The sequence below is a fragment of the Podarcis gaigeae genome, assembly GCF_964106915.1.
Source record: "Podarcis gaigeae genome assembly, chromosome: 4".
Lineage (NCBI taxonomy): Eukaryota > Metazoa > Chordata > Lepidosauria > Squamata > Lacertidae > Podarcis > Podarcis gaigeae.
Window position 1 is genome coordinate 84,025,411 of NC_139677.1, and position 19,809 is coordinate 84,045,219.

General features: G+C 40.6%; 1 protein-coding gene across 1 annotated transcript in view; it reads left to right on the forward strand.

Moving 5' to 3' along the window:
* Positions 1–18,846, forward strand: part of XPO4 (exportin 4) — a 66,108-nt gene extending 47,262 nt beyond the window's left edge. Inside the window, exons 16-23 of the mRNA XM_083736168.1 lie at positions 958–1,132; positions 4,462–4,755; positions 6,339–6,519; positions 8,299–8,417; positions 9,491–9,621; positions 10,084–10,201; positions 10,961–11,053; positions 12,231–18,846. Coding sequence (XP_083592294.1) covers positions 958–1,132; positions 4,462–4,755; positions 6,339–6,519; positions 8,299–8,417; positions 9,491–9,621; positions 10,084–10,201; positions 10,961–11,053; positions 12,231–12,428 — 1,309 coding nt within the window. The 3' untranslated portion in view covers positions 12,429–18,846. The remainder of the gene's footprint in view (positions 1–957; positions 1,133–4,461; positions 4,756–6,338; positions 6,520–8,298; positions 8,418–9,490; positions 9,622–10,083; positions 10,202–10,960; positions 11,054–12,230) is intronic.
* Positions 18,847–19,809: the final 963 nt, after the last annotated feature.

The window sequence follows — 19,809 nt, forward strand, 5'->3', positions numbered from 1 at the left end:
CAGGATAGACATCACCTTGTGCTTAAGGCTGCAGTCCTGTACAGAGGGGACGTAAGTAGGATTACACTGTAAGATGTAATTAGGAAGATGCCAGGCAAATAGGCCTAGTGAGAGAGTTCCACGGCTTGTTTCATCAGCATTTTTTTAGACCTCAATTTGGGAGCACAAGAGGAACAAGAATGACCTCAGAAATAGATGTGCCCCCTGCAAAAAAAAAATCTCACCGCCGGCTCTGCATTCACTTTTGCACATCTACTGCTGGAAATAGTTGTCATTTTTCGAAAGAATCCCCAGTGCATCGATCAGTCTTCATTTACTTGGTGCCCTCCAGATGTTATGAACATCAGCTGGCTGGGCCTAATGGGAGCTGTAGTCCTAAACATCTGGATGGCACCAGTATGGTGAAGGCTGATTTAGATTACAGTGATACCTCGGGTTACAGACGCTTCAGGTTACAGACTACACTAATCCAGAAATAGTGCCTCGGGTTAAGAACTTTGCTTCAGCATGAGAACAGAAACCATGCAGCGGCGGTGTGGCGGCAGCAGAAGGCCCCATTAGCTAAAGTAGTACCTCAGGTTAAGAACAGTTTCAGGTTAAGAATGGACCTCCAGAACGAATTAAGTTCTTAACAATACCACTGTATTGTTGTTTTTTAATCCTTACCATAATTTTAGGGGTTGTTTTTTAAGGAAATAAAGCTATTGTATGTGTGTATTTTTTCTTTCTGTAACAACCTAATCCAGGTGGAAAATACCTCTCTGGTTACTCCCCTAATCTAGGAAGGCTGGGGCACGTGGAGGAGGCCGCCACTGAAACCTGCTTAAAAATTACAAAAGCAGCATGGATGAAAACGGGTCCTCCATATGCCTTGCTCATTTAGGGCTTTTGAATCTTTATTTGTGTCACTGCTGTGCGCTTTTGAGCTACATTGTCTAATTCTCCTTCTGCTCTTAGGGCAAATTTAGTGATTCAGTGTGAGAACTGGTGGAACTTAGCAAAGCAGTTTGCCCGGCGGAACCCACCTCTTCACTTTTTGTCTAGCTCTGTGCAACGAACGTTAATGAAAGCCTTAGTTCTCGGAGGTTTTGCTCACATGGACACAGATACCAAACAGCAGTACTGGACAGAGGTAAGGGTTGGGAGTCCCAACACCACCTGGAAGACCACAGGCTTCCCATCTCCTTTTGCATGTGACAAAATTCAAGCAAACCTTTAAATGCCAGCTTATTTTAACATTAGTCTTAGTGTATCATGTAGTTAGGGACGCGGGTGGCACTGTGGGTTAAACCACAGAGCCTAGGACCTGCCGATCGAAAGGTCGGCGGTTCGAATCCCCGCGGCGGGGTGAGCTCCCGTCGTTCGGTCCCAGCTCCTGCCTACCTAGCAGTTCGAAAGCACCCATAAGTGCAAGTAGATAAATAGGGACCGCTTTCTAGCGGGAAGATAAACGGCGTTTCCGTGTGCGGCGCTGGTGCTGGCTCGCCAGATGCAGCTTAGTCACGCTGGCCACGTGACCCGGAAGTGTCTTCGGACAGCGCCGGCTCCCGGCCTCTTGAGCGAGATGAGCACGCAACCCTAGAGTCGGTCACGACTGGCCCTGATGGGCAGGGTTACCTTTACCCTTTAACAGGGTGAGTTCCCTTTGCTCTGTCCCAACTCCTGCCAACCTAGCAGTTTGAAAGCATGTCAGTACAAGTGGATAAATAGGTACTGCTGTGGCAGGAAAGTACCGTATTTTTCCTTCTATAACACGCAGATTTTTTCTTCTAAAAAGGAAGGGGAAATGTCTGTGCGTGTTATAGAGTGAATGTGTGTTCCCTGGAGCCATATGGTGCGAGGGGAGGCAAAAAAAAAGCAGGCAAAAATCGCGCGTCTCCTAGAAGGGAAAGCTGAAAACAGGAAGTGGCTGCTTTCCTGCATTCTGCCTCAGGGTCTTACTGCCCACCCACCTCTGTTTCCTTGCTGTGTTTGCTCAAACGGAACAAAGAGCAGGGAAAGCCCCTCCCCTCCAGACATGCAGAGGGGAAAACATGCAGGAGGGAGAGAGAGAGAGAGAGAGAGCGTGCGAGCCGGCTAGCTTGGGTGGGTAGGTGAGGGAAAGCTTTTGCCTTCCTTTCCTCCCTCCCGTTATACCCCTCTCCTGCATTCTTAGCCAGCTGCTTCTCTGCACACCCCTCTCGTGCTCCTTGTCCGTTCTGTGTTTTTCCTTCCCTCCCCACTTAAAATGTGGTTAAAAAGCATGGATCCACATGGATCCTCAGGATCTTTGCATTGGGTCACCCCAAATTCACCATAAGATCACATAGCATGTCCATGGCTACAGCCTGCCCCCCAAAAATCACGCACCCACTGTTGCCTGGGGCTGCAATGGTGCAAAAATGTGGTTAAAAAGCATGGATCCACATGGATCCTCAGGATCTTTGCATTGGGTCAGCCCAAATTCACCATCAGATCACATAGCATGTCCATGGCTACAGCCTGCCCCCCAAAAATCACGCACCCACTGTTGCCTGGGGCTGCAATGGTGCAAAAACGTGGTTAAAAAGCATGGATCTACATGGATCCTCAGGATCTTTGCATTAGGTCACCCGAAATTCACCATCAGATCACATAGCATGTCCATGGCTACAGCCTGCCCCCCCAAAATCACGCACCCACTGTTGCCTGGGGCTGCAATGGTGCAAAAACGTGGTTGAAAAGCATGGATCCACATGGATCCTCAGGATCTTTGCATTGGGTCAGCCCAAATTCACCATCAGAGCACACAGCATGTCCATGGCTACAGCCTGCCCCCCCAAAATCACGCACCCACTGTTGCCTGGGGCTGCAATGGTGCAAAAACGTGGTTAAAAAGCATGGATCTACATGGATCCTCAGGATCTTTGCATTAGGTCACCCCAAATTCCCCATCAGATCACATAGCATGTCCATGGCTACAGCCTGCCCCCCAAAAATCACACACCCACTGTTGCCTGGGGCTGCAATGGTGCAAAAACGTGGTTACAAACCATGGATGCACAGGGATTCTCAGGATTTTTGCATTGGGTCACCCCAAATTCACCATCAGATCACATGTCTGTGGCCACAGCATGAAGCACAAAAATGATACATCCACTGTTTCATTCAGAATGTTTTTCCCCTTGTTTTCCTCCTCTAAAAACGATGTGCGTGTTATGGTCAGGTGCGTGTTATAGAGCGAAAAATACGGTAAACGGCATTTTCGTACGCTCTGGTTTCCGTCACCGTCAACACCGTCAACAGTGTTCTGTTGCACCAGAAGTGGTTTAGTCATGCTGGCCATATGACCCAGAAAACTGTCTGGACAAACGCCAGCTCCCTTGGCCTGAAGCGAGATGAGTGCCACAACCCCATAGTCACCTTTGACTGGACTTAACAGTCCAGGGGTCCTTTACCTTTATCATGTAGTTGACGTTAGTACTGCAGAAATAATTACTGGAGCCTCTTAGCCGCATAGAACCAAGTGTTAGTATTATATGATGTCACTGGAACAAAAAACTATCAGAAGTAAGTTCAGAAGGACAAACGTTTGTATGATAGTGTAGGTGAAAGAATCAGATTGTAAACTTGTGGGCTGCCTTATTTTTATTGATCTTCCGCAAGCTGCTCGGGAAGCCTTTTCTACCGCAGAGCAGTAATAAGTACAAAACCACCAGCAAAAATAAGTAGGAACAGCAAGAGCACTAGCTCCTAAAGGTATAATGGTCTCTGCAGATTCGCAGAATGGCACTAAAACGGGAAATACAGTGATAGCTTGGTTGTCGAACGGGGACACATTTCTAAAGAGTACAATGAAATGGCTTAGTTGTCAAACAAATCGGCTCCCGAACGCTACAAACCCGGAAGTGAGTGTTCTGGTTTGCTAATGTTTTTCGGAAGTCTGATGGCTTCCGATTGAGTGCAGGAAGCGCCTTCCACCAATTGGAAGCCGCACCTTGGTTTTTGAACCGTTCCGGGAGTCGAATGCACTGCTGGAACGGATTGCGTTCAACAACCAAAGTAGCCCTGTAAGCCTGACAAAGGGCGTTCCTGAGCTATAGTCAAAAGACCCCTAGTTCTCCTGGAGGCCAGGCCAGCTTCCAAATAAGTTGGAGAGTGAACAGGGTTTCCGCGGCTATTCTTCAGATTGTCTCCTATGGAAAGGCATGGCTCTGTAAGGACACAAGAAAAGCCCTGCTGGAACAGGTTAGTGGCCCATCTGTTCCAGCATCCTGTTCTTACAGTGGCCAACCAGAGGCCTATAGGAAGCACTGCAGCAGGATCTGAGCAGAACAGCCCTCGATTCCCATCCATTGGCATTCAGAGACGTACTGCCTCTCTAATGTTAGAGCTGCTCTCGCTAAGTGTTAAAAGTCAGAAATTTCACACCCCCAGCTGAGGTGGTTGTTACTGCTTTAACATAGAACTGCAACACATTCTGTTTTGCTTCTTCCTCCGTAGGTCCTTCAACCACTTCAGCAGCGGTTCTTGAATGTGATAAACCAAGAAAACTTCCAGCAGATTTGTCAAGAGGAGGAGGTGAAACAGGAAATCACTGCCACCTTAGAGGCACTTTGCGGCATCGCTGAGGCTACGCAGATAGACAATGTAGCAATTCTCTTTAATTTTCTAATGGACTTCCTCACCAATTGCATTGGACTCATGGAGGTGTACAAGAATACACCAGAGACTGTTAACCTCATTATAGAAGTTTTTGTTGAAGTTGCACATAAACAAATATGCTATCTTGGAGAGGTAAATAACGGCGCAAATGCACAATTTGGGTGTGGGTGCGGGGTGCAAGTTTCTGAAGACTGGAGCACTTGGTCAGCCCTTTTAATTCCCCTTAGTACTTAAGGTTTATGTTTCAGGCTATTCCAGACCCTACCTGCCCACTACCTTTCAAACTTAAGAACTGCCTTGTATTCTTTTTCCAGTAAATCTATTCCTGAACAGCTGGCCATACAGCAGCAGAAAATTTCCATAGGGAAGCACAGACAAGCTGTTGAGATGGAGTTCACAAACAGATTGGATGTTAGTAGATGGGCAGTTAGTAGATGTTAGTAGACTGGAAGTTTCTGGCTCACTAGCAGAAGTATTTGCCCATTTTTAGGTGTTTTTCTATGCTGTTCCATTGCCCATTTGGAATGGTTTGGAACTCATGACCATTTGTCCTCTACAGAGCAACAGAACAGCCCTATCTCTTACACTGCTAGTCTATGTGCAGCATGCGTGTGCATATAACACATAAACATACATCTGTCATGCATCTGGGTTTCATGCATCTGATGAAGTGGTCTCTAGCCCACGAAGGAGTGCAGCACAATTAATTTGTTATGCCTTCAAGGTACCAGTGTTAGGTTTGTGGTTTTTGCTGCAACAAACTTAATATATTTACCGCTCTGGAATTGGTTCAGTCAATCAAAAATCCTGCAGGATGGGCTGTTTTGGACCTAGCACTAACATAGTTTAACATTACAAGAACAAGACTAGCCTTCCTCCCAGGCACACATGCTTCCCTCTCCTTCGTGTTGTTGTTGGCATCCGTCTGTCTCAAGAAACAATGGAGTGTGCCTCCAGGGGTGAAGAGTGGCCACTGCAAATACCATACTTCTGCATCCATTTGTGACTTACTGCAGTTTGCCATATTGTCCACAAAATGTGGTTAACCTTAACTATGATTAGTGGATACAAGCTCGCTTTAAGTCACACAACACACTATAAACTGCAGATAATCTAAAATGGTTGAAGATTCTGACGTTGCAGCTGCACTTGAGAAGAAGAGAGGAGGTTGAAAGAGCATAAACTGGACTCCTTCTCATAATGCTAAATCCTTACATGAGTAGAAAAATAGGCATTTGGTTCTTGACAACACATACAGTATTTCTGAATACTTTATTAATAAGTGGCAGATAGTTACACCCATAGGAACTTGAAAATGGCTCTTGAAGAATGAGAAATTGTTTGTGGAATGCTCTCCCTGGGGAAACACACGTCGTGCCATCACTCAGATTTTAGGCACCAAGCTTCAGTTGTTTTCTTTTATCTAGGCTTTTGGTGGTTATGTTTTGGGGTTGTATTTGGGTGTGATTTCAAACCTTTCCTGTGGTGCTCATCTTCAAATGGGATTGGCTAGGATTTCACTTCCTTATTGTATTGTTGGTTGCGCGCCTGCAGGAAATTTGGTTTTTTTCTATAGAGTGACAAATGCAATAAATAATAAAAAAGACGGTATCCTAGAGACTGTTAGAACTACGTAAGTAGTAATGGAAACTGTTTCTTAAGCTTGCGAAACAAACGTACATTTCCCACTAAGCCCCCTCTTCTTTTCTTTGTAGTCTAAAGCCATGAATTTATACGAAGCTTGTCTGACCCTACTTCAAGTGTATTCCAAAAATAATTTAGGTAGGCAGCGGATAGATGTTACAGCAGAAGAGGACCAATACCAGGATCTTCTTCTCATCATGGAACTTCTTACCAATTTACTTTCAAAAGAATTTATAGATTTCAGTGATACAGGTAAGAGAGGATTCAGAGTGGGGGTGGGAAGCATTGGGCACTTTACCTCTTGCCATTTGAGTATCTAAAGCAGGCATAAGCAAACTTGGCCCTCCAGATGTTTTGAGACTACACTTTCCATCATCCCCGACCACTGGTCCTGCTAGCTAGGGATGATGGGAGTTGTAGTCCCAAAACATCTGAAGGGCCGAGTTTGCCTCTGCCTGATCTAAAGCTCAGGTGGGGAACCTGTGGCCCTTAGATGTTGTTGAACTCTCAACATAAATGGCAGCTCCCGGAGGTCAGTGTGTTCCCCATTCCTTCTTCAGTATTAACTACCTGCTTTGATATGAACAAACTTGACTACTGAGATCATCCCCCCGCCCCCGATCTCAGTGTCCCTCTAAATGTTGGGCATGTGGCAACCAAGTTAACAGGGTCTTTTCTCCAGTGATACCTAAGTTATGGAACTTCCTGCTATCCCCCCCCCCCCCATTTTTAAGCTGCCCTCCTGCTTTTTTTTTTAACATTGCTTGCTCCTTTTGTATTTTTAAAGTTTCATGCTTTAATATTGTGTAATTTTGGAAGTCAGCTGGGAATTCTGATAAACTGGAAGGCAGGGCATGAATCTCTTAAATGGAAGTGTTAAGTGTAAGTAGTGATGTTAAATTGTCGAGAATAATCTTTTGGAGAATACTCTCAAGAATATTCCTGAGAATTTTCTCAATTAATGAGAATATTAGAGCATTTTCATTTAAAACAGGAGAATATTCATTTTAATGCATTGGAAATTATATAATTTTAACGCATTGGAAATTGTATAATTAGTTAATACACATGTTTATTCATGGGTAAACTTCTCCAGATAGCAACTAAAAACTGTACAGATACTTTTATTCAATGGGGAAATGCAGTGAATTCACATTCTTTGATTTTTGCACCAAACTTGAAATTGAAAATTCAACGTGAAAGACTCACGTTAATCACCTTTGGACCATACATGTGTAAATCCTGGTTTATATATGTGTAAGGTTTGAAAGTCTTTCCGAGTTTATAATTCTACATTGAGCTTTCCTAGAGATAGATTTTAACTTCATGATGCTGAACTTTACAGAAAACTGTTGTGGCTAATTTATGTAATGCCTAGATTTTGTACTTTCTGTACTTTGAACTAAAGAGATTTGTTCTACCACAAGGTAGATTTATAGCCAAATTATTAGGAGGCATTTGCTCTGAAATATATTCAAAGCATCTATTTCTAGACAACTTTAAATTGAAGAGTAAATACAATTTTTTTTTTAACTCACAAACTGACGTCTGTGATGCAGTTGGATTGCTCAATAACCCCTAGCTGGAATTGATGGCAGTTCTCTTTTTAGAGTTGCCTTCCTTCCTTTCCTAGTTGGGTTTCAGATTCCTTTTGTCCATTGTGGAGTCCAAAGAAGAATCTGATCCACCATCTGTAACTTTACACAATTTATTCTTTGCATCATTGCGTATAGTGAGTCTTTAAAAATACATCTGTACCAAGTCGTGGACACAGAACATGCAGAACTGGTATGTGTGCAACATTCTGCTTCTTAGTGCCTCTGAAAAGAAAATTAAGACCAGCTACAGTGGCCAGAATCAAGTTCAAGATGGACTTACAAGAATGCCTGTTCTGAACTCCAGTTGCTTCTGCATAATAATTTTTAAGCAGAGTGTGTGCTCATTATATATCAGACTTGTCAGGAAGGGAATGTGTATTTGTCTTAATGAGGCATATTTCAGATGTGCTGTTGTATCCCCCTCTCCTTTTAGATGAAGTATTTAGGGGACATGAGCCTGGGCAGGCAACAAGTAGATCTGTGTCAGCGGCCGACGTTGTCTTATATGGGGTGAATCTAATTCTGCCTTTAATGTCCCAAGACTTGCTAAAAGTAAGTACCATTGAATGCAACATTGCAGAGAGGGTGGGGGTTTACAAGGCAACTGAAAACTCTTAGCCCGCAAGTCTAGATACACCAAGCAATTAAATACACCAGTACATTTTCCACTGCTGCCTGCTCTTGTGTTCCTGGGTGGGAATGCGAACCCATTCCTGGAAGCCTTCTCCTTTTTCTGAGCTTTGTACAGCATATGTACATGTGTGTGTTAGCCTGAGGCTTGCAGAACAATCAATTTTTTCTTGGCAGCCTGGAACTGGCACAGCAATCAGGCTTTGATCTGGACCAATGCCAATGGGGCAGGCTCAATTTTCAGCTGCCTCAGCCTCTTACCACCCTATCAGAACACCCCATTTGGGGCCTACTACAGACTGAAGTTGCTGGGAAGCCCACCAGTGGTAGTTCTGTCCACACAGAGTTTCAGTGGAGTGGCTTGGTGAAGCCAGTTGTAATTTTTCAGAAATGCCTTTAAATTAAAATGGGGGGGGGGGCTGTGTACACCACCTTGAAATCATTGGAGGAAATGTTGGATATACCGACATACCTTGGTTCTCGAACAAAGTGCATTCCAGGAGTCCGTTCGACTCCCGGAACCGTCTGAAAACCAAAGCGCAGCTTCTGATTGGCTGCAGGAGCGTCCTGCAGCCAATTGGAAGCCGCGCAGGATGTTCGGCTTCTGAAAATCATTTGAAAACTGGAACACTCATTTCCGGGTTTCGATCATTCGGGAGCCGGTTTGTTTGGGAGCCAAGGCATTTGGCTTCCAAGGTAGCACTGTAAATGCAAATGAATATTTTTACATCAAATTGACTTCTACCTGCAGCAATTTTTATTCTTAAACCATAAATTTTAAAATTATTTTTCTTCGCGTAACCTGTGTGTTTTGAATTAACAATTTGGAACTAGCCTGCAGGATCTGGATTATATATAAACTGAAGACATCTATATTGTATTTTATAGTATTTTGTTTTTTACTAACCTGGTGTTTATTTATAATCTGGTGCTAGAATAGAGGTTTGTATTTTAAGAAGCCTAATTAACCAAGATTTCTCTATTCCTTCCTATAGTTTCCGTCGCTGTGTAATCAGTACTACAAACTAATTACTTTTATTTGTGAAATATTCCCTGAGAAAATTCCACAGCTTCCAGAAGACTTGTTTAAAAGCCTTATGTATTCCCTAGAATTAGGGATGACGTCGTATCCTTTTTGGTGAACTTTGTGTGCCTCCCTTTGCCTTTAGCCAGTGTGTCTCTCTACTGACCCCCTTACATGTAACATGTTTGAGCGCTAAACTCTCTCTTCCCTTTCTTTAATTGCATTTGAGTTGAACCATGAGAAAAAATGATTAAGAAACCTTTTATGGAAACATTTTGTAGGGTTGAACCAATATATAATCATTCTTAGAGTGGACCTATGGCAATCAAGTTGACTTAAGTTAGTTGTGATAACTTGTCCCATTGATTTCAGTTGGTCCACTGTAAGTCTGGACTTGTGCTGTAGGAGAATGGTGACAATTTTTAAACAAATTTCTCTATGATGGTCTTGTGTTCTTTAAAGCTAGTTGGCAAGTTACAAGGTCTAATTGCTAATATTTTCCTGATGCCACGTTCCTGTTTTCAGTAGCAAATGTTTTTTGATTCCTTGACTTTGATTAATCAGAATGAGTTCGGACGTTTGCCAGCTCTGCTTGGAAGCTCTGACCCCATTAGCAGAACAGTGTGCAAAAGCACAGGAGACCGATTCATCCCTCTTTTTAGCAACAAGGCACTTTCTTAAGGTAAGAGGGGTGTTCCGTTTCTTAACTGTCTTGTGAGTTGCAGGCGTGGACCTATTCATTTTATTTCCCTAGAAAGCAAAGTCAGTATCCATGTTCTGAATCAGAAGTGAACTGAAACTTGAATCCAAAGAGACATGAGTGGAAGGAGAAAGTGTGTTAGTGCTGTTCCTCAAACTATTGCCCGACTGGCACATGTCTCAAAGGTTGTACTCCAGTAGAAGAAATGACAAATAAGGAGAATACAAGAATGCAAAAGTTTTAAGGTGCAAAAACTGGATTGGGAGTTGCCTTGCACAACACTTCTGCTAAAGCATTGTTTCTCAAAGTTGGGTCTCCAGCTGCCATTGGACTGCAGCTCCCATCATCCCTGACCACTGGTCCTGCTAGCTAGGATACACACTATGTAATATTCCTTCTTCTGATATTTAATGTAGAATGTTTGCAACCAAAAAAGCGGTCATATGTATTCAAGGAGCCAGTTTTATTGTAAAACTCTCTAGTTATATGAAGGGAAGAATGAAAATAAATAAAGGAGTAGTCAGTGAATATGCATTGAATCATTCACAGGAGCCGATTTCAACTACTCCCTCTCTCCACCTCACAGATCTGTGTGCAATTTTAAAGTTTGTTTATTGTGGCTGTCTTGAATAGCTATGACGTCTCATGGCTTCTATAGTACAGGTTCTGATTTTCAGCAGTCAACATGTATGCAAAACTGATTTCAAGGTTATTAAGTCACTTCATTTTATTACAATTTAGATGGTTTTTGATATGCTGGTACTGCAAAAGCACAATACAGAAATGACAGCTGCAGCGGGTGAAGCGTTTTACACGTTAGTATGTTTGCATCAGGTATGAGCTTCTGCGTTTCTATTATTCTCTTCACTTCCAATGATCACAGCTGTGATAGTTTTCAAAATGTCAAGCAGCTTACGTCAGAGTCGAGAATAAACTGCCTCTAGGAAGTTAACAACAAGTAACTTTGGATCCTGCATTTATTCTCACCACTAATGTTCAGCACCTATTTCCATGCAGAATAATTCTAATAATGGGTAGGAATCTTAAGAGGCCTGTGCATGCATGAAGAATTAAGAGGTGTCTGGGATGTTGAATCTCCCTCTTGCACCCATTACCCTCAGCCTTAAATTCACCTGGTGGACTGAGAAATGACCCTCTTCCTAAGCCTTCACACACACACACACACACACACACACACACACACACACACTTCCAGATCTGCAATAATTAAATACTGAGCTACCTCGAATGGCTTTTACTAATACTACTAGGATCTATATGAAATCTTTGGATTTACGCAATATAAGTGCTGATACTTCATCAATTACAATGTCGCGCACCCCCCCCCCCAGTTTTTCAAATTTTATTTGTACTTTTCAAGTTTATACATTTCACCAATTTTACAATCATTTTAACATTTCAAAACTTGACTTCCTTCCTCCTCTTTCTGCGGTTCCTTAAATTAATTTTTAGTATCCTCTGCATATCCAAATTAACTTAATTTGCTCATTTATTCATCTTCTTTAAATGTATACGCGTATAAAACTGCGGGTTATTACAATAATCCTGCCAATGTCTTATCTGTTTACAATTTACCTGTAAATATTCAAGAAACCATTTCCATTACTTTATGAAAAGTTTATTATCTTGATTTCTTATTTTTCCAGTAAGTTTTGCCATTTCTGCGTATTCCATAACTTTTTGTATCCATTCTTCCTTTGCTGGGACTTCTGCTTCTTTCAATTTTTGGGCGAGTAACATTCTAGCTGCTGTAGTAGCATACATGGATAAGTTTCTGTACATTGTAGGTAGTTCTGTCCCTATAATTCCCAAAAGAAAAGATGATGGAGTTTTTTACAAAGGTTATTTTAAACATCCTTTAAAGAAGGTTATTTTTATCATATGTGGTGGTCTTGTAAGGTTAAAGCTTACTGGGAAATGATATATAATGAAATGAAAAGGACATCAATTACAGTGTTCTATCGTGTAACAAAGACTCTCTTCTTCACAGGCAGAATATTCTGAATTAGTTGAAACATTATTAACAAGTCAACAAGATCCTATAATTTACCAGCGATTAGCAGATGCCTTCAACAAGCTTACCGCAAGCAGCACTCCACCAACTTTGGACCGTAAGCAGAAGATGGCCTTCCTCAAAAGTTTAGAAGACTTTATGTCAAATGTCGGTGGTCTCCTCTGTGTAAAATAAACACCAGAACTGTATGCCTAACCTTGACCCTTTCTGCAAAATGCACTGAAAAATGCTGAAAGCTGACTTAATTTTAACGCCTGTTTCTGGGTTTTTTGCAGCCATCCAAGATTTTAGAGAGCCTGGAAGTTTTTATATAGTGCAGTGGAATAGGAGGTGTCAACTCTAAAATCAGCTTCTGCTAATGTCTGTTAGCCACAGTCTGTCATACCTTTTTATGTTGTACAGAATAAACAGAAAAACTGAAATCTTCAAAAAAGAGAGAGAGAAAGAGGGAGAGAAAAGAATTCCACAAGTGTATACAGATGTGGGCACAGTCAAAATAACCAGTGCCTTGTCCCAAATGGCCTCAAATAGTGACGATTCAGATTCCTAATTTTGTTGCTGTTACTATAAACCCTTTTAGTGTGTGATTTAGACACATACAGAACTGTAAAACAATTTTAAGCTTTATTTCCCCCCCCTCTGAAAACTGTGTGTGTAATTAAGAGGAGAAGAAGAAGAAAAAGAAGAAGAAGAAGAGAAAACACCAAATGATATTTTTTAATGTGGATTTAGGGTTTTGGGGGGGGGGGATTCTTGTTTTTTGGGAGGGGTTTTGTTTTTGTTTTTTTACATCAACCTGGCGTTGCATGTTTGTGTAATACAAGTTTCTACATTATATGCTGCTGCCCTAAAGTTCAGAAAGAAGAAAGGTGTATATTTTTGTTTCCCCTGAAATGAACTTTAGGAACCGTAGCCATCTCATTGCCTTAATTTAAAAGAAATAATAATAATAAAAATAAAAATAGCTGATGTAAGTTAGGTGAGAAATCTAAGGCAAGTTTGGGTCTTCAGAACTGTTTTAGAATGTTGGCATTAAGCTGCCATTGTACCTGTTTGCAGCCCTCCTCCTGTGTTCGAGAGTATTATGTCCGTGTGAGTGTAAAGAGAGAAGTTCATGTGTAATTTTACTTTCGATATCTATTGATTCATGCCCAGGTTGTACACAACTGCAGTGTATTTTTAGACTGAACTAGACTGAATTTGTTGAAGCAATAATGTTTCAAATGGTGTAAATTATTAATTTCTACAAACTGTTTTTTATGTTGGGGCATTAGATTCGTTGGCTAGACTCCGCGAGTGTCAGACTTGTCTAGCCATAAGCCGTGAACGTTTGATCTTCAAGATTCAGAATGCCGAACTGTGGTCTGATGTCTTGCCACCGGTGTCAGATTGCGCGGTGCTTGTCTTCTGCTGCTCTGATCCCACTCATTTAATGTGTTGGCACTTTAAAAAAAAATAATATGTAAGATTATCTTTATGGTTTCATCCTGCACCCACCAAATAGGAGGTTGCCATGGGAACGAAGTGGCAGGAACTTAAAAATATGGAAGCAGGGAATTTTTGAATAGTTGCAAGCCAAACTAAACCAATGCTAATGCATATGCTGCTGGTTAAAACAAACTGTTTTGATGAAGGAAGGGGATAATTTGTCTCCAAGGCCTTGTGCTTCATCCTCTGCAAGATTCCCCCCCCCCCCCCGGATATTTCCAAGTAGTAATTTTTTTTACATTTTATATGGGGATGTATAAAACACTTGCCTCTGTATAAGCATCATGTTTTCAATTCTTTGCCACCCTTGAGCTGTTCATCTCAAAATTTAATCACACTACCTGATGCGTGAGTGTATACACGCACACACACGTTGTGGGATTTTGTAAGGGTCCAAAACATAACTTCTTTAATTCCTTCTTGGTAAGCCATGAACTCAGAAATCAAGAGAGGGATTTGTCACTGTTTCTGCAAAACCTTTTCATAGAATGAAGACAGGCAGGAGCAAGTTGTTTCCTTGAATAAGATAAGTTCTGAAATACTTACTGAGTAGGGCTCAATTGAGATACCACCACCAAACCATGGCTTTGCCTTCAAGAAGACACCATGGGCTCATGCATTCCCTTCTCCCCTCGCAGGCTCATGCATTCCCCCCATGTTCCAATGTGCCGTATTTTGCAGTGATGGCTGAATGGTGCAAATGTTGGTTTCTACTAGCCATAATTTTTATCCAGACTAAAAACCACTCGTTTGAGGACCATGGTTTGGCTGTGACATCTGAACTGAGCCCAAGTCTCTTCCTTCTTGGTTAATATTGTTTCACCTATTTTTCTAATCTAATGTTAGTGTTGTTTTGTAGAATGAGGAAATTTCTTTGGTGCCTGTTTGTTTGAAAATTTAGTTCCTGTGGCTCCACCAAAGCCATTCTCACTCTAATTATGACAGATTCTGAGTGTGTCCTTTTAAATGATTTGATAATTCGGGAGTTTCTAAAACAACAGTTTTCAAAACATGACTGGTTGTGTTGAAGGCCGTTAACGGTTAGCAAAATAGGCAAATGTCTAGCCTAGGTTTCACAGATGGCAACTACATAGCAAATTGGGGTGTAACTCAATTGCATTTTTCAGTTATTGTGTATAACTGCTCTAGTTTATATAACTAGTGATTAAAATTGGTGCCATGTGAACCTCTAATTTCTGGAAATATGAGATAAAGAGGTTATCTCTAGAAGCTTTGAGAATAAGCGGGTCTGCAAGATTCCTTTTAAAGTGTAAGAAACTTGCCCAAGAATTCTACCTTTCCGGCTGGCTTGGGGAAAGATCTACCAAACACTGCTGCTTTGCAGCCTCCATTTTTTTCCAGGGCATGTGCTACAGGCTTCTGTAGATGCCAGTGCAAAATGAATGGAACTTGTGAACAACAATGCTTGGCAGACTGGTTCTAAAATTAAGAGTTGTCATGGATTATTTGTAATCTTAAACTTTTCTTCCTCATTTTAAATGTATGTTATATTAAAGGGACACTGTCCAGTACATTTTTACCTGAAATTTTTGTAACTGTTAGTAATATCTAAGAAGGCTGACTATCTTTTCTGTTTTTTGTATTTTTTAAAAGTATAAATGACATTCAATCTTGTCTTTCCCCATCCGACATGTTTCCAGATGTCACAATATGTATCTCCAGCTTCTGAATGTTAGCATTTTACCAATTTCAGAGATTTATAGTAGCTCTGGAAACCTGACTTGGTGCCTATGCACCTTCACCACACTGGAGAGCTCTTTTATTACTTGACTATGTCCATGTCTTTAAAAGAAAGCAATCTATAATGAGATAATATGTACTTCTATTAGTGGGGGCACAAACAAAGCTCATGGAAGTCAATAAAAAAATAATAATGCATTTCAGTTGGCTGTTAATTTAAGCCATGTAACTTTTTTAAAAAGAATTTGGTTCATTAACATAAGAGCACTTTGTTTTGGCACACAGTGAGAAATTATAGAAAATGCTTTAAAAAATTGATTTATGCAAGAATCTGTTATGCAAGCCACAGTTGTATAATTCTAACATATAAAAATATTGAATGTGGTGTTTGGACGCTTCCATGGGATGTCTGTTCTCATGATAAGCTCGCCGATCCTGCTTCCCCCAAGGTTAAAGTCCGCCTTTCCAAAACATTTATTACTCTTGGGGATAGCTTTTTAAAATTCCACCCTGCTAATTGCTAGATTGTTCAAAGCATATGAATCTGACTGACACAGTTTAATACATCTAGAGCAAACTAGAGAATTGAGCACGGGGAAGTTAACTTTGAACTCAACATGGGAGTCAATAGAAGTGTTGGCATATTTACAGCCAAAAGAACTGAACAGGAATTCTAATTTGCTTTTCCGTCTGGTTCTTGAAGAGGTTTTTTGTACATAAAACAAATATATTCAAAGTGTGGATAGATATTTAATGGTCTCAACTTGCAACAGAGCTAAAAATCTGAAAACAATTGTAATCTAAGTTCATAAGTTTTAAAGGCATACCTCCTAGCAAAATGTATTATCACAAATTATTGTTGAAATGAAATATAGGGGGGCGGGGCGGTAAGTGAGTTTACATTTCAGTGAAAAAGAATCCTAAATTCTAATAGCAGTTCTGTCCTCCATGACCTTTAGCGAAGTGAAAGTTATTCTTCCCGTATTCACAAATACTGGGTATAATGCTTGTCAAGCAATTAAACAATTGTATATTATTGTGAAGTGCTTAGAATCTAGCATTATATGCTAACTATAACATCTACTATTTGACAGTTAATTGACTACAACGTAAACTGAAAGAAAGCCCTGTGATCACAAAAACATATAAACCGTTCACTAATAGTCCACATTTGTATAATAATTCTAAAATTGGGTGTAGTAGGTATGGTAGGTTTCTCCAGTCTTGCAATAGGGCAAAATCAAGGATGATATTTAATTTGGAAATAGGTTGGGTTATGTGAACTACTTCTACGCCAGAAATTGCTTATGTGTGCAAAAGCGCCTCACAGGCAAACAAAAACCATCTGAAATCATTAGTAACTCAGAGAAACTTGCTTTTCCTGACTGAGCTGACTGGAAGGGTATGCATTTTGTTGAGTTGGCCAGCTGATGTTTGTGGAGTCATCTCTGTAACTTGAGATTCTTCACTATTTAGAGAAGTCCTCTAAGTAGAACATGTTCTTTTTGGACTTCCATGCTATGCAAAATTTGGCAAATATGCAAAATCTTTTTTTTTCCCTTTTCATGATGCAGAACACAATTTAATGCCATAATGCTAAAGGTCCTGTAAGATGTAGGTCATGAAGGTTGCAATCCTACACACCCCAGGAGCGAGCTCCATTGAATTCAATGGGACTTATTTGTGAGTAGATATGTGGAGTGTTGCATTGTAAATTTTGTACATTTAAACATAATTCACCATAAGACTGAAGTAGAACATGAAAGCTTTTCAGTTCTCAGCCTGGTCTCAATTAAACAAAAAATGGAATGACAGTGCTGAAATTGCATGAGTTCCTGAATCCCACTGCATATCAGAGTAAATTGAATATCCCATGATAAAGATGAAGCTGACATTAAAAAGCCATAGGTTATAGTCACCTAAGAAGCCAGAATACTGGTGGCAAAGGGTTCCTTAGGAAACTTTATTTTTGTGGTGTTCATGTTCTTGCTTTTTCCACTACAATCTCCCTTTGCTCTGAATTCTGAAATACTGTTTTCCAATTGTTTCTACTCAAGATAAGTTTATAGTAGCACATTTTCAACCCAGTTTGGGAGTTATTCAGCTTTCTACCTCTGTGTGCCACCAAAATCTGAGTAGAATCTGGGCCATTTGCTCTTGGTAATGCAGTGAAATGAGCATTCAGTATTGGGAAGAGGCAACAAGGGTGCAAAATCACGATTGCCTTCCCAACACCTCAGATGCTCTTTTGTTTTCTCGTCTCTTACGACGCCAATTTTAGGAGCTGGAAAAACATGTTAATCTTGGGCAACTAACAGTTTTTCTTCAAATTATTGAGGCTTGCCGTTGACTGAATAATGCTAGTCTGTTTCAGAAATAATTGTTTCTTTTCACAGATGAGCATCATCAACTTGGAAACCCTTAAATTTACCCATCACTGCCCTTTCTCCTGCTCACACTCTATTTTTCAGCTTCATGCTATGATTGTTCTCATTAATGAAGAACTGTTGCTGTAGGATTTTTACCAACCTGCCTTGTTCAGCAAATGAATTCTCTCTAGAACAGCATTTGAGTGGAAGGGAAAGGAGAAACATTCTTTTAATCCTGGCTGGATACTGAAACATCAAACCTTTCATTTAATTGACAGTGGGTTGTGTGTTTTTTTGTAAAGAAACACACCCATAAATGTAGCACCACAATCTTGGTGCTTCAATGTGCATCGTTCAGTACAGTATTTGGGTTTGGTATTCTTTGCTGGCTGACTAGTAAAATGTTTTATTGCAGAAGTCTTGGAAGTATAGATTGCAACTTTTTCTTTATTACACCTAATAATGCTTGCTTCTACATGAATGTTTGACTATCTGAGCTTCTGTCTTCAACTCTAAAAATCATTGTATTGCCTTTTACCAAAAAGTGGGATTATATAACAGGCTTACGTGTCTTCTATCTGTTCTGAAGCAGGAGGTGGTTGCTGCAAGCAAGACTACAGTACAAATATTTTTGTCTGGTTTATTCTTTCGGTAAACTTAGTCAGTGTCAACACTGCAAAATAGCTGGGGCGGGGGAACCAATATCCAATGTTCGTCACACCTGCTCTTAACTGTTGTGTCTATGATTCATTTTTCTTGATCTGCTCCATCGCTTTTAAAACAGCATTTTGCTACTTTTGAACTATTGCTGTATTGACCAGAGAATCTTAGGAAGATCTCTTCTCACAAGATCAACACTTAACTGCAGTGAATGCTTATATGTACTCTTCTACCATCCTAATGGAAAGACTGTTCTGCTGAAGTTCTCTCGGACTGCCTTCAGGCTTTTATGCACTTTTGTGACTTTACAGCCGTTGAAATGAATTGTCTTGCAAATATTTTGATAAATGCATATGTATTAAAAACAAACAAAACCAAATTGCCTCAGGAAAGCAAGTTACAATAGGTACCTGTCTCTTATTTTAACTGAAATATATATATCTCCATCTACAGTCTTTAAAATAGGCGCATCATGTTTAGAGACGAGAACTGTAACTTGGGGAAAAAACCATCAACACTGATTATTAGTTTAACCTGGTAAAACAAAACCTTGTTCACATTTAAACATTCCCGTCCCCCCGTAATGTTGATTTCTGTATTTGGTTCCTTTCATACTTTTAGAACAGAGCATAAGAATGAGGAATGAACAAACCATAGTGTAGGTGTGTATAGGTTATCCATTTCCCTTGGGAAAATCTGTCACTGTACATATTGGTTTACTATTGAATTCATTTTTGTTTTAATTATACTGGTTTTGCTAAAATACATCTTATTTTTCTTCCTGCTTTTTCTGGTAGCAGCCTGACTGCTGCAAAGGTATGGGAAGGGAAGCTGTTCTGCCAGCTTTACAGATATGTCAGAATGGTATTTGTCATAGTCTGTAGCAGTGGGGTTAATTTAGTGGAAGACAAGCCACTGGAACTTTTCTTGGAACAGTTATAATATTCAATATATGGGAATGTTTTTATTGCCTAGTATTTCATATTCAGCAGTCTCTTTACTCAATCCCAGACACTAGTTTTCTCAGGGAATTCTGTTGCTCATATGGATGACCAGTACATTCAACAAGCTAGGTGCTTACAAACCAGAAAGCTGTAAAAATTGGCATGAGAGAGCAGCAGCTGTTGTTCAAAACTTGTGAAGTTATCTCCCAAATCCTGGATTTTCAAGTGCTTCTTCAACAAATAAATACTCTCTAATGTCTGGATTAGGTGGTATTGTTGCTGGAGAAATGCCTGAAATTATTCATTGGTTACCCACCCACCCACTTTGAAATGTACAGTGGTACCTCGGGTTACATATGCTTCAGGTTACAGACACTTCAGGTTACAGACTCC